This window comes from Pogona vitticeps, chromosome 4, assembly GCF_051106095.1.
Source record: "Pogona vitticeps strain Pit_001003342236 chromosome 4, PviZW2.1, whole genome shotgun sequence".
In the NCBI taxonomy this organism is placed as follows: Eukaryota; Metazoa; Chordata; class Lepidosauria; order Squamata; family Agamidae; genus Pogona; species Pogona vitticeps.
The window spans coordinates 28,621,184-28,635,778 of NC_135786.1; the positions used below are offsets into that span (position 1 = coordinate 28,621,184).

Here is a 14,595-nt window from a genome sequence, read left to right on the forward strand (position 1 = left end):
AGCAAGAATAAACATTGACATCCTGGGCATCAGTGAACTAAAATGGATAGGAATGGGCGAATTCAGCTCAGACAATTATCATATCTACTATTGTGGCCAAAAATCCCATAGAAGAAATGGAGTAGCCCTCATAGTCAACAAAAGAGTGGGGAAAGCTGTACTGGGATACAATCTCAAAAATGATAAAATGATTTCAATACGAACCGAAAGCAGACCTTTCAACATCACAGTAATCCAAGTTTATGCACCAACCACCAATGCTGAAGAGACTGAAATTGACCAATTCTATGAAGACTTACAACACCTTCTAGAACTGAAACCAAAGAAAGATGTTCTTCTCATTATAGGGGATTGGAATACTAAAGTAGGGAGTCAAGAGATAAAAGGAACAACAGGTAAGTTTGGCCTTGGAGTTCCAAACGAAGCAGGGCAAAGGCTAATAGAGTTTTGTCAAGAGAACAAGCTGGTCATCATACACACTCTTTTCCAACAACACAAGAGGTGACTCTACACATGGACATAACCAGATGGGCAATACCAAAATCAGTTTGAATATGTTCTCTGCAGCCAAAGATGGAGAAGCTCTATACAGTCAGAAAAAACAAGACCTGGAGCTGATTGTGGCTCTGATCATCTTATAGCAAAATTCAAGCTCAAACTGAAGAAAGTAGGAAAAACCACTGGGCTAGTCAGGTATAATCTAAACCAAATCCCTTATGAATACACAGTGGAAGTGAAGAACTTGATTTGGTGGACCGAGTGCCTGAAGAACTATGGATAGAGGCTCGTAAGAGTGTACAGGAGGCAGCAACAAAAACCATCCCAAAGAAAAGGAAATGCAAGAAAGCAAAGTGGCTGTCCAATGAGCCCTTACAAATAGCAGAGAAGGGAAACCAAATGCAAGGGAAACAGGGAAAGTTACAGAAAATGGACTGCAGACTTCCAAAGAACAGCAAGAAGAGACAAGAGGGCCTTTTTAAATGAACAGTGCAAAGAAATAGAGGAAAAGAATAGAAAGGGAAAAATCAGAGATCTGCTCAATAAAATTGGAGATATTAAAGGAACATTTTGTGCAAAAATGGACATGATAAAGGACAAAAATGGTAGGGAACAGAAGACATCAAGAAGAAGTGGCAGCAAGAATACACAGACGAATTATCCAAAAAGATCTGGATGTCCCCGACAATCCAGATACTGTGGTTGCTGACCATGAGCCAGACATCCTGGAGAGCAAAATCAAGTGGGCTTTAGAAAGTATGGCTAACAACAAGGCCACTGACTAGACAATTCATATATTCTGGGCTGTACTTTTATATTTATTATAATTTTTGAAAATTATAGAAGACGTGACATTTTCTGACAGTGGAACATACAGTGGTGCCTCGCTTAGTGATGTTAATCGGTGCAGCAAAAATCGCTGCTAACCGAAAACATTGCTAAGCAATTTTAAAAAGCCCATAGGAATGCATTGAAAACCCTTCAATGCATTCCTATGGGCTTAAAACTTACCTTTAAGCGAAAATCCTCCATACGGCGGCCATTTTCGCTGCCCGGTATGCGAGGAATCCATCCCTAAACACAGCGGGCGGCCATGTTTTTTTTCCAGTGGCCATTTTGGAACCGCCGATCAGCTGTAGGGAAAAGATCGCTATGCGATAATTGGTAAGCGAAACAGCTTACCGATCATCGCAAAGCGATTTTTTCCTACTTAAAACGTCACAATGCGATCGCTTTTTCGATCGCAAAATCTTCATCGCTAAGCGGTTTCGTCGTTAAACAGGGTGCTCGTTAAGTGAGGCACCACTGTATTCTCAATTCTCTTTCTCTCTCTGCTAGTATTTTGATTTCACTTCAGTACTGCACCCCCCCACACCATTGCCTGCCACCCCCACCAAATGCAATGCAATTACTATGAGGACTCTGTTTTGGAGCCCGCTCTATAGTTGGACTGTGCTGTTAAAAGCTATGATTTAACATACATAGGCTCTTTTATTCATCTAACAAGTTTATTCCTTTGTCAGGTACTGCCTCGTATCAAAGGATTTTACAGAGGTGGGCACACAGGGAATTTATTGCTGTAACAGGTTTATTCTCGCAACCTTTATTCATTTATGCAGACTCCCTTCCCTTCGGCAACTCTATGCATAAATGGGCAAAGGGTGGACAGTATAGGGAGGATCGTAAAGCCACAGTGCCACCTGGTGGTAAGCAACAGCACCTGACAGCTTGGACATTAATCATAGCAGCAGGAGTGTAAAATTCAATTTTACCTCTCCATTCATTCTGAGATGAGTTGAAGGCCGGCCTTGTACATATAAACCGCACTTTACTTCATCAGAGCCCCGGTAACAAATGGTGTGTCTTCTTCAGGGAGTTTAACCATCAAAAAACAGCGCACCATTTAATTCCTCTCGTGCCTAGGGTCAGAGCAGGAGCTCTTGGCATCAGCAAATGCTTCAGTCCTCAGCTGTGCAGTAAACTATGTTTTAGAGATTGTTCCTCAATATGAAATGATCAGCCCATTTATCTGCTAAAGGAGCCCATCTCTTTGTTCAGCCTCCCAATATTTTTTTCCACTGAACTGATCTGGACAATAAACCAGAGCCGTCTTAAGATATTCACTGTTCAATTTGTTATTTGAGTGCCTCCAAGCTCAGAGGTCTCTGTCAGCGTCCTTGCTTCCAATTCTCTTTGAACCAGCTTTGCCTGGCTCCCAGTTGGCTAAAACTGAGGTAACCCATGCCATCCCCACCATAGATATGGTAAAAACTTCATGCTTTTAGGCCCTACAAAGATATTGACTGAATGGTGAACAACGGTAGGTTACTCACCTGTAATTGTAGTTCTTTGAGCGGACCTCTGTGATTTACATTGTGGGTGATCTATGCCTGCACGGAGCCTCTTCAGATTATTCTAGAGCTTCTGCGGTAGCAAAAAAGACATTAGAATAGACCCCTACCCGTACCTTGGCACCAGGACTCTCCCTTCAGTTGTGTCAACTGCCGCAAAAAGAAAAATATTACATGGCGTGACAGAGGAAGGTTGGGTGGGATGTGTGAATGACAGAGGTCCACTCGAAGAACTAAAATTACAGATGAGTAACCTGCTGTTCGTCTTTGTGGCCTCTGTGAATCACACTGTAGGTGACTAGCAAGCTGTCATACCCGGAGGCACGGTGTCACGCCAAGGTGGAAGCCAAAACAGCATGTCCGAATGCCGCATCACACTGCTGTCGAACATCTAGTCTATAATGTTGGATGAAGGTAGATGGTTGTGCCCATGTAGCCAAAGTGCAGATGTCGGGGAGAGACACACCACGCAGGAATGCTGTAAAGGTTGCAAATGCATGGTGAAATGAGGGCGAATAGCTTGAGGGACTGGCTGTTGAGCAAGCTGGTATGCAAGCCAAATAGTAGAGGCAATCCAGCGAGAGATCGTCTGGGAGGTGACTTGTAGGCCCTTGTTAGGAAGCTGATGAGTGACAAAGAAGTGTGGGAAACGTAAAAAGGATTGCGTTTGTGACAAATAAAAGGAGAGGGCCCTCCTGACGTCCAAAGTATGGAAAAATCATTCATGGGTTGTGGATGGTGACGGAAAGAGAGATGGGAGGACAAGTGGTTGAGAGAGATCAAACTGAGACACCATTTTAGGAAGGAAGGAGACATCGAGGAACAACTTTATCAGGATAGAATTGTATATAAGGATAATCATGGCGCAGGGCCGCAAGGTCACTTGCTCAGCGAGCTGAAGTAATTGCAACGAGAAAGGCCGTTTAGAAGGAAAGTAGATGGAGATCCGTTGAGGCTAGCAGTTCAAACGGAGGTTTAGTGAGTTGCAACAAGACTAAGGTCAAGGACCATTGTGGAGAGGGCAAGTGAACGTCTGGGTAAGTGTGTGGCAATCCCTTAAAAAAGCGCTTGCGTGTGGGATGTCTGAAAAAAGGAGCCGCTGGAGAGGTCAGTGGTTGGTACGAGACGATTCCCGATAGACTCTAACAGACGAGAGAGACCAGAAGATTTGAGATGGAGCAAATATCGAAGAACCGTGGAAAGAGACAGGTTGACGGCAGGAAGGGGTAAAAGGTTGATTTTTTTCCCATTTATACAGGTAATCTTTTCTAGTTGAGGGCTTCTTTACTTGACGGAGAACATCCATCAAGGAGGTAGAACCCTCCACGCTGCCAGGTGCAGAGCAGGTAAGTCGGGATGAAGGATCTGGGAGTTGTTTTGCATGAGGTGTGGTAGGCGGGGGAGGTGATAGACATCAAAAGACAGGTGGTGTAGCACTGGGAACTAGGGCTGTCTCGCACACCAAGCAGCAATGAGGATAGTGTTGGGTTTTGGACAATTACCTTGTGGAGGAATGGTGGGAAGAGATATGTGAGGGTCTAGGGCCAGCGGCCAACGAATGCGTCTCCTCGGGAGTGTTTGCCAATCCCGGCATGGGAGCAATAGCTCTTGCATTTCTGATTCTTGTGGGAAGGCAAAAAGGTCAGTTTTCCCCATCTTTGGAACATGTGAAGGAAAATTATTTGATCTAACTCCCACTCGTGAGTTTGTGCGGCTGAGAGAGTCAGAGGACAAGATGGATGGACAGTGTCATCAAAGCTACCAACATGAATTTGACCCAACTCTGGGAGGCAGTGGCAGACAGGAGGGCCTGGGATGCTCTGGTCCATGGGATCACGAAGAGTCAGACACGACTTAATTACTAAACAACAACATCGTCATCTCCTGGTTGCTGCACAATGCTGGAGGGCAGGGTTTCATTCAACTAGGGCTTATTTTGGGGTAGGGCTTATATTATGAGCATCCTGAAAAACCATACTAGGGCTTATTTTCAGGTTAGGTCTTATTTTTGGGGAAACAGGGTAATCAAACTTGCAACCAGTTAAGATGGGGAAATGTTGACTCAACCTTTGTGTTGTGTGTGACACTGAGCATGGAGAAAAGAATGAAGTATAAAGAGTTGTCTGTGGATTGGAGAAAAAAAATGTGGAAAAACATCGACAATCTCAAGGCTACAAGTCCATCTCCAGAGATCTTAATGTTCCTGTGTCCACTGTGCGCAATATCAAGAGGTTTACAGCCCATGGCACTGTAGCTAACCTCCCTGGACGTGGACGGAAGAGCAAAATTACTGAAAAATTACAATGAAGGATTGTTTGAATGGTGGATACAGAACCCAGATTAACTTCCCAACAAATTCAAGCTGATCTGCAGACACAGGGTACAACAGTGTCAGCTCGCACTATCCATTGCCATCTGAATGAAAAGGGACACTATGGTAGGACACCCAGGAGGACACCACTGCTGACACAAAGGCATAAAAAAGCAAGACTGGAGTATGCCAAAACCTATGTGACAAAACCACAATCCTTCTGGGAGAATGTACTGTGAACAGATGAAACAAAAAGAGAGCTTTTTGGTAAAGGGCATCATGGTGCTATTTAAAGAAAAAGAAATGAGGCATTCAAAGAACACAGTCCCTACAGCCAAACATGGTGGAGGTTCAAAGATGTTTGGGGGTTGCTTTTCTGCTTCTGGCACTGGATGCCTTGACTGTGTGAACAGTATCGTGAAATCTGATGACTATCAAATAATTTTCGGGCACAACATCGTGGCCAGTGTCAGAAAGTTGCATCTCTAACAGGTCATGGGTCTTCCAGCAGGAGAATGACCCAAACACACACTTCAAAAAGCACTCTGAAATGGTTACAAAGCACTGGAGAGTTCTGAAAGGGCCAGCAATGAGTCCAGATCTGAATCCCATAGAACATCTGTGGAGAGATCTTAAAACAGGAGAAGGCATCCTTCAAATCCGAAGGCCCTGGAGCAGTCTGCAAAAGAAGAGTGGTCCAAAATTCCAGTAGAGGTGTAAGGAACTCAATTCATGGTTGTAGGAAGCAATTGATTTCAGTTATTTTTTCCAAAGGGGGTGCTACCAAATATTAAGTTAAGGGTGTCAATAATTTTGGCCAGTGCATTTTCGGGTTTCTGTGTGGGACTGTATCAGAGTTGACTTTTCTTCTGTTTTGTGTGTGTGTGTGTGTTGTTCCAATGCAAACCAAAGAAATGAACATGTGAGTACCAAAACATTTGCAACTGCAATGATTTTCTGAGAGAAGGGTTGCATTTTCTGACAGAATTGCAAGGGTGCCAATATTTTTGGCCATGACTGTGTATGATGCCAGTCAATATTTTTATAATTTTGATTGACTGTGCCTGGTATTTTTGAATAATAATGATGATGATAGTGGTGATGCACACTCCTCTTGCAAACCAAGCCCTGTGTTTATTTTTGATGAATAATTAACAAAAACAAGTTGCTTGTAACCTGTGGAGCTGCAGAAATCTCAAACCAGAATATTCCTTTGTTTCTTAAGGAAACACTCACATCTCTACTGTGTGCATAAGGTCTGTTTTTAAAATCCTTTTTAAAAAATTCCTTTCTCCTTTAAAGAAAAAATATCTAAAGGGCTGGTTCACTTCATAAAAGCTGTTCAGTGTTCAATCAAGATCAGTGGTTCTCTACTTTTTGGCAATGTGAGAAACTCTCACGCCTTACCATTTATCACAATCATGTCTTTTTAATTAAAAAATCCAATGTGTAATTTTAAAAATTTAATTAAACATAAGCACAAACCTTTTTTTCTGACAAAAGCAAAATATAAGTAATAATATCTATCATAAAATTTTGTTTAAGCTAACAAAAAAAATCTTTCTGAAATTGCTGTTCTTGGAAAAAAATTTATGCACCCCAAAAAACACAAACTAAAATCATTAGAATTTTTCTTACCTGGAAAATGCTAAATGCTTAGCCTTCTTTTCACTGTATTCTACATCTGTTATTGACCCACATCTTATTGCATTTTCAATGTCCCGGGGAGACATGTTGTGTAATTTAGTCCTTCTGGACTTGAATTGCTAACTAATCTTTAGAAGTGTTCATATGTAAAATTTCTACTTCAGAGTAGTCCCACTTTAATTCAGGCATTTCTTGAATCTGTCCAAATTAGCCCATTTAAATTCTGAATTCAGGATTCATTAGAATCCAAAGCACACTCCTCCCTCTACATAGATCTCAGATCTTTTTGGCAAATAAATTTGTTTTATGTTTTATAATACAGACAAATTTGCCATTTGCTGGCAAATACATTTGCACCTAATTTATTCTTCAGAGTGAAAACAGTTTAAAGATTAAGACAGCAATGAAATACAGTCTTGTTAAAAGATTATGATACTTAGCTTCCATTAATTGGCACAAGTTTCCAAGATTACTTGATTCCACAACTTTATTTTCCCCCTAAAGTTTGTTAACAGAGGACAAAGCGACATGAAAGCTTATACACTTTGTATCTAGGAATTTGGAAGTTCCTTGAAAGAGAACAGTAAGTCAGATGCCTATAATGGATTGTCCACAATATTCCAGACATTGCACGGTACACAATAGAAGACAATGTTGGCTCAGCAGAGCTTACATACTGAGACAGAAATAGAAATCCAAAGGCTACGATGATATTTAGTCAAGCTGCCAATTATATACAGCACAAAAATATTGCACGGACCACATCATGACAGAGAAGCCCCTCTGCAGATTTGTAGAAAGCAGAATGGGAATATAGATCTAACAATGCATACCTAGGGGAAGGAAGACCTTTATTCTGTGTAAAAAAAATATAATTTACATACATTTAAAAAGGGAGGGTGAAAGAGTAAGGCGTTCCAACAAAATATCTGTTGTAAGAACAAACATAAATCCACACTTTCTAAGTGCATCATTGTCGATTAAATTTTGTTTGAAAATAAATACATATTTATCCAAAACTATACTACCAACATAGGGAAGAAAGTTCTTGTGGGAAAGAAGCCAATGCACAGTTTAATCAGTGCATGCTGCACAGATTAGTTCACTTTGGAGGAAGGCAGTCTGAGCACAACTGCAAAGATTACAATGTTTTAACAAAAATTGAAAGGATAGGGTGAGTGATATAAAGATATTCTTCTGGATATATAGAAACACAGTTTGGCATTTGTTAAACTTAGCTTAGTGCCCTACATTATATGCAAGGAACTGAATCCCCTTGAAAACATTCTAAAGTGGCTGTTTTCACAGGGCATCTTTCCCTTCTGTGTTGCACTGACAGCATTAGAGTGAGATAAGGAGTGCTTTTTGTTTGCTATAACAGGAAACAGATTCAAAATGACCTAGTGGGATGCCAAATGGTTTTCAACACCAGTTCTGCCACTGATCTGCTTTCTAGTCTAGGACACTCCTTCGACTGCCTTCCCTTCAGTCTAACAAATAAGAATTCCCACTCAAGGTCCTTCCCTTAACCTTTCTTCTCACTTCTTCTTGCTCACCAACTCTTGGCTATTGACTGGCAACAATCTTAAGTATCAGGCTGAAGGAAGTCTTTGTAAGGCCACAGAAATAACACAAAAGAGGTGTGTATATTCTACATTCAAAATTTTGAATATTTCTGTATGAGCCTGGCCTCAATTTCATTTTTGAAAATTTCTTGAACAAAAGGCAAGCAAGTAACAATCACCGTCTGTCCTGTTTGTGAACAGAACACACATCCCGCCTTATCAGCCTCATTCGTCAAATTTTTTGTGTAGATTAATCATACCTTGAGTTTATGAAAAGAGGTTCATTTGAAAAAAAGCAGAGTCATTGCAAGGAGGGGGAAAACAAAAAGAAGAAATTGAAATTGATTGAAGATTAGAAATCTATTGCTTCAAAGAAAAATTGGGGGACGGGGGAATCACAGCAGTTAGGCACAGTCACAGTTTCAAGGTTTTCATTACAACCCATTAAAGTATTGCAAGGCTCTGCTTGTGATCCCAAATCTGCCTACATTTTGTAGGCAGGTCCAGGACGGCCAACAGCTTTCACAGTGGTCCAAAGGAACCTGAGCTCCATTTTTTTCACTCCGAGGACATGGTATCTTCCCCCCACCCCTCCACCCCAAGGGTGTAATACAGCTCTATGCAAAATTCCATATAGTTGTGCATGTCTCCTTTTATAATGTTCATTTTTCTGCTTAGTTTAGTGAACAAGAGCAGTCATTATAATTAAGATTGTTGAATAAAATGTCCATAATGCAAGGCCTACTTCAGTGTTACAATGTGTTGGTCATGCATAAATTCCTACAGGATCCTGGCAGGCAGGCGTTTCAATATTTATAGTTGATGTAGGGGGTCAGGTTGCTAATCAACTAATTGTTGGATGGACAGTAGCACGGTTTCAAATCAGCAGCAATTTCAACATCATAAGCTGAAAACAGGATGTCAGTGGTCATCGACTTTAGTTCTTTTGGCCTTCAGAGAAAGATGCTGGAATGAGATAAAATCACCCTTTTTTTAATTTTACAAATTCATAAAATATTCAGTTTAAACTGTAGTATTGACTCAGCATTTTTAAGGCTAACTACTCATTTAGTAAATAAGACACAAGATTCTTGGAATATTCAATGTAATATTTGACCCAAAAATCACAAAACTTTTTTTTTATCCTGCATCTTCTTTTTGAATTTACTACGGAATACAAAACATATGTTTCTGGCTCTCTAAAATATTTTCTACAGCAATTAATCACTGAACTCTTATTGACCACTAGACAAACCACCAATGGTTCTGCTCTTATCTGATTGATGGACACCAGAAAGAGCCTCTGATCAACAGCTAGATTACTACTTGGAATTTATTTATCCAGTGTGATACTGCTGGTTCCTGCCTATGGACCATTGCGTTATGATATATTTGCAGTCATTGGGCATGATTGTCTGCTGTTCCCACACAGGTAACATCAATTCTTTCACTGGCCCTAGAAGGAGAAAGTAATTTCTTGGGCAAATGCCCCAACTCTCTTAGCAGCTGGGAAAACACTGTGTTATATCCCATTCTTAAACAAAGGATACAAAGTGAAAGACCATTGTAGAGAGAAGCACACCTTCACCGTTTGGACACTTCTGAAAAAAGAGAATCTGATTGCTATAGGCCAGCAGTCTAGCAGGAGTGCCGAAGTATGATAAAGGACAAAGAATAATGAAATGAAGATCAGTGAAGAGGACAAAAGCACTGTGAAGGTGACCCAAAAAGCACAGAAACTTGAAGTCCATTCAGCTGAGAAAAGCCAAGAAACAAAGAACTGAGTTAACGATGCTTTCCAGCTTTAAATCATTGTCCCTCCTATTCTGCAGTCCTCAAAGGCTGTTGCTGTACAAAGAGGAGTCTTGGGCATTTCCATACTGTGTGTGTTGTGTTATAGAAAGCTTTTTATTGCCCCCAACCATGGCTGATGATGTCATCCTTGTTGTGCAGTGTAAAGTTGTGCAACAGGATTTCAGCTTGTCTGTAGGATTACTAATGAGGGGAATGTTTGGACTTCTGGTAATTAATTAAAACAATTAATTAAAACAATTTTTAATGGGGAACACGCCTTGAGTAATTTATGACACATGCCCAAGCATTCATACAAATTAAGATTAATTAGTGGTTGTTGTGGGTTTTTCGGGCTCTTTGGCCGTGTTCTGAAGGTTGTTCTTCCTAACGTTTTGCCAGTCTCTGCGGCTGGCATCTTCAGAGGATTGGGGGGGGGAGATTAATTAAATGTTAAATGGTATGCCCATATCATATTAAAGGCACTGTAGCTTTAAGTACAGAATGTGAAGTACTCTACAGCCACAGAGGTGTCATTTCAATTAACTAATCAAATATTTCTAGCAAGATAACTTTCTAGTGATAGGTCTCATTTTATTAGAAGAAACATAGGTAAGAACTGTACTACAATTGTTTGGTATGTTCTACTTAGTACAGTACCTGGTTTTCCTCAAAAAGAGGAGCAATATTGCTCTTAGCCACATTTTTGGACAAGCAAAATTCGTGAAATATGTCTACAATTTTATTTTAAGGTGAGAAGTGGAACTACTGAAGGAGTGCCAAAACTGGCATAGAGCCCGTGCTACTTTATGTCGTCACTCTGTTGGAATCTTGCCAATTATGATAAATTTATGCAGCTCAGACGGGATGTGATGATAGGCAAGACACACATATTAAGCACTGTTTTCCGTCTCAAATTCCACACAGCTTATAATCAGTTAATAGCACTTCCTATTCACAAGACATTGTGCCCAATATGTAATCATAGGCTACCTTTTGCTTCAGTACTGTACTAACATAGATCCTAAAGGTTAACTTTCCTGTATAGTGGCATTAAAATATCACTCAAGACTAAATATCAGAACTCAAAAACACCATATTGCACATTGGTCCCCTCTGCTTCCCTCTCTGAAACAGATGCTGCAACTCCCCTCCTACCCCTGAGCTGCTGCTGTAAATGTAAAGATATGCCTTGCCTTCGTGCTGAAAATCAAAGTTTACAATTTTTTAAGTGCAATTCAAACTCCCAATCCGTTTGATAGAATATCTTCTGTAATCCTACCAATTGTTGTCAGCATTATTATCTCAAAAGGCAAAGTAAGTATTCACAGAGCCAATATCTCCGGTTTCAGCTGTCCGTGGTCGCCACTGCTGCAACTTAGCCCACAGTGTGCACACACACACTTACCTCCTCTTCTCGTCCTAGAAGCAGCCATCAAAAAAGCTCTCTCTACTGTCCTCATCAGGTATGCCTGTGAGGATGATGAGATTGAGACACAGATCTCCTCCAAAGATCTTAGGAGGTTCATATGTGGAGAAGCAGTCCATCAGATAGCTTGAATTCAAGTCATAATTAATTCAAACATCAACCTAATTCAAATTATCTGAAAGGAAACCATATGCAGAACACACAGGAAAAGGTAGAGTAAGAAGAACTGCCAATACGGCAATGGTACCGTTTGGAGTCTATGCCGAGCCCGTACCGTTCCTTGCTGGTAAAAATGAGGGGCAAGTTCCAGCAGCCAGGCAGATTCAATGGCTGTTACATCTCGCATGTAATATTTTGAGGTCTGTATAACTTCATTATACACTACCCTAAAAATACAGCAAATAAATGTGTTATAAAGAGCATGCACTAAAAAGAGTAAGTATTTCAAAACAATATTGAGGTTTTGATCCAAGACAACATAATCGTGGAGCTGGAAGGGACTCCATGGATCATCGAATCCAGGTCCTGTGAGGGAGGCACTGTGGGGAATTGAACTCCCAGCCTCTGGCTCAACAATGAGATACCTAAATCACTGTGCTATCCATCAGTTCATTCCAATAACTGATTCATAAAGGTAAAGGTAAAGGTTCCCCTTGACAATTTTTGTCCAGTCGTGTTCGACTCTAGGGGGCGGTGCTCATCCTCGTTTCCAAGCCATAGAGCCAGCGTTTGTCCGAAGACAATCTTCCGTGGTCACATGGCCAGTGCGACTTAGACACGGAACACTGTTACCTTCCCACCGAGGTGGTCCCTATTTATCTACTTGCATTTGCATGCTTTTGAACCGCTAGGTTGGCGGGAGCTGGGACAAGCGACGGGCGCTCACTCCGTTGCGTGGATTCGATCTTACGACTGCTTGGTCTTCTGATCCTGCAGCAAAGGCTTCTGCAGTTTAGCCCGCAGCGCCACCACGTCCCTTTCAACTGATTCATAATGTGGGACAAATTTACAAATGTAAGTCAGTATCCTGTAGAATATTTGCAGAGCACCAACTGCAGAAATAGTCATGGTGTTCTGATGAGGTGCCAGTTCTGATATATGCCCAGCAACTCATTGTCAAAGCACCTTCTGCAGCTGGAGTTCCACATACATAAATACTGCACAGGATATTGGCCATACTGCTTATATACACAAACACACTCCATACAGATATTTATTTCCACCTGTCTTAAAGGCACTGTGACCATCCTCCAACAGGTCAATAGTGTTAAATTGTGAAAAGCAGTCATCGGAGAGTGCTAAGGTCACCATCAAAATGCAGTAGTACTGATTGGTGCACCTCAAATCATCCTTCAGAAACAAAGGGTATGAACAGCAAGTTCTGAATTTCACATGCATACTTTCAGATAAATATTCAAATAACATTCCAAGGGAACAAATGTTATGTCACACTCTGTATTTTGAAGCCATAATGTTCTGGATGCGCTACATGCTATGGAAAATATGACTCTGTATAAAGTATCAAGTGCAAGTAGTATGGAAACTCTCTTAACATACCAACGTGGAGGCTTCTCTGCATACAGCACTGAAGTGGGGTGGATATGGAGTTCATGATCATCGCGAATAGTCCTTGAAAAAAAAACAGCATTATTTTGGAATTTCATATTTATTGTAACTACTTGATAACATGCCAAACCAGGCTAATAAATGTCTGCATCTGAAAAGACACTTGTTCCTCACTAATCACCCTGATCACAGATAAACAAAGTTGTCTTCAGAGAGAACAAAGGGACTCCCATAAATAATATGAAGACTGCTGTAATTTCTTCTGACCCTGGTGTAGCTCAATTGAACTAGGAAGTACAGAGCTAATTTATTTCAAGCAAAGAAGGACAACTTTTCAGTTGATGAATGGATCTGACAAGGAAGGGTCTGTCATCAATTACTATTTCTTAATGGTGTATAACTTCCTATGATCCCTTCATCAAAGGCAAATTTAATCCAAACTACCTCCCCTCTACTTCCTTTCTTCTGATCACAACTGCTCTCTCCGCCATCACTGTTAGGCCTGGGATATATTATCACAACCTAAAGCAGGACAGTGATGTTTACATTTACATGGGGGATTTGCTATAGAATCGCTCATTTACCTGTAGGCTCCAGTAGAGTGAAATCTGGCCGCATTAGCAAAGAACCCGGAAACTATACATCTTAGAACTGGATCTGGATCACCTAAAATTAACAAGTGGACCAGTCATTTCACAATTTTTTATGATGATGATGATGATGATGATGATGATGATGATTTTGCTGAGGCTTTCTCCTTCCCACTACGTTTCTCCTCAAAACTTGACCAGGGACTAATTTTAAAATACATAACTTCAACAGTTTTGAAATATCATTTTTCTGTATTTCTGGAGTTATTGCAGATTATCAATCAAGTAGAGATGGGCACAAACCGCCCTTTTGGTAGTTTGTGTTGTTGTTTTTTCCTCAGCCAAACAGGTGTTCAGCACTTCTCAGCCCTGCCTCTTCTGGTAGGTGCCCACTCAAAAGTCAGCCCCCACCAGCGTCTCTGCCCTGCCTTCTCCAGGCATTGCTTCTGACTGGGTAGCTGCGACGCAGGGCTGGGAAGTGCCGAACACTTGTTTGACCAAGAAATGAACTGGTACAAACTGCCAAACTGGTGGTTTGTGCTATCTCTCACCATGAGCACAAGCAAAAGCTAAGAAAGAACCCCTTACATTCAACTCTAAATGGAATCTGGAAAACTGAAAAGAGACTGGGGCTTGAAGATCCCATACTTTCTTGAAATGTCGTCTGGGTTTCTCAAGGTAAAAGATATGTGGTTACGGAAGGAGATCTTTTTAATTGAATTCTTTAAGCCACCCTGATGACTCAATGGAAGGCAAGATATGAATCTTTATGTAGTTACATGCAAATTATAAGCTTTAAATATTCACTCATGAACTATGATACCTGTAAGCAAACAATGCACAAATT

The 14,595-nt window shown here is 40.9% G+C and overlaps 1 protein-coding gene across 4 annotated transcripts in view; it reads right to left on the reverse strand.

The window, feature by feature from the left end:
• Positions 1–8,440: 8,440 nt before the first annotated feature.
• DHX35 (DEAH-box helicase 35) overlaps positions 8,441–14,595 on the reverse strand; it is a 44,625-nt gene continuing 38,470 nt past the window's right edge. For 2 of the 4 annotated variants that reach the window (XM_020798450.3, XM_020798448.3), the window contains 4 exons: positions 13,743–13,824; positions 13,150–13,221; positions 11,867–11,978; positions 8,441–9,338 (listed from right to left, as the gene is read on the reverse strand). In XM_020798450.3, coding sequence (XP_020654109.3) covers positions 9,294–9,338; positions 11,867–11,978; positions 13,150–13,221; positions 13,743–13,824 — 311 coding nt within the window. In that variant the 3' untranslated portion in view covers positions 8,441–9,293. Of the gene's footprint in view, positions 9,339–11,839; positions 11,979–13,149; positions 13,222–13,742; positions 13,825–14,595 lie in introns of all 4 variants that reach the window. The other 2 variants (XM_020798449.3, XM_020798447.3) reach the window with 1 other exon arrangement.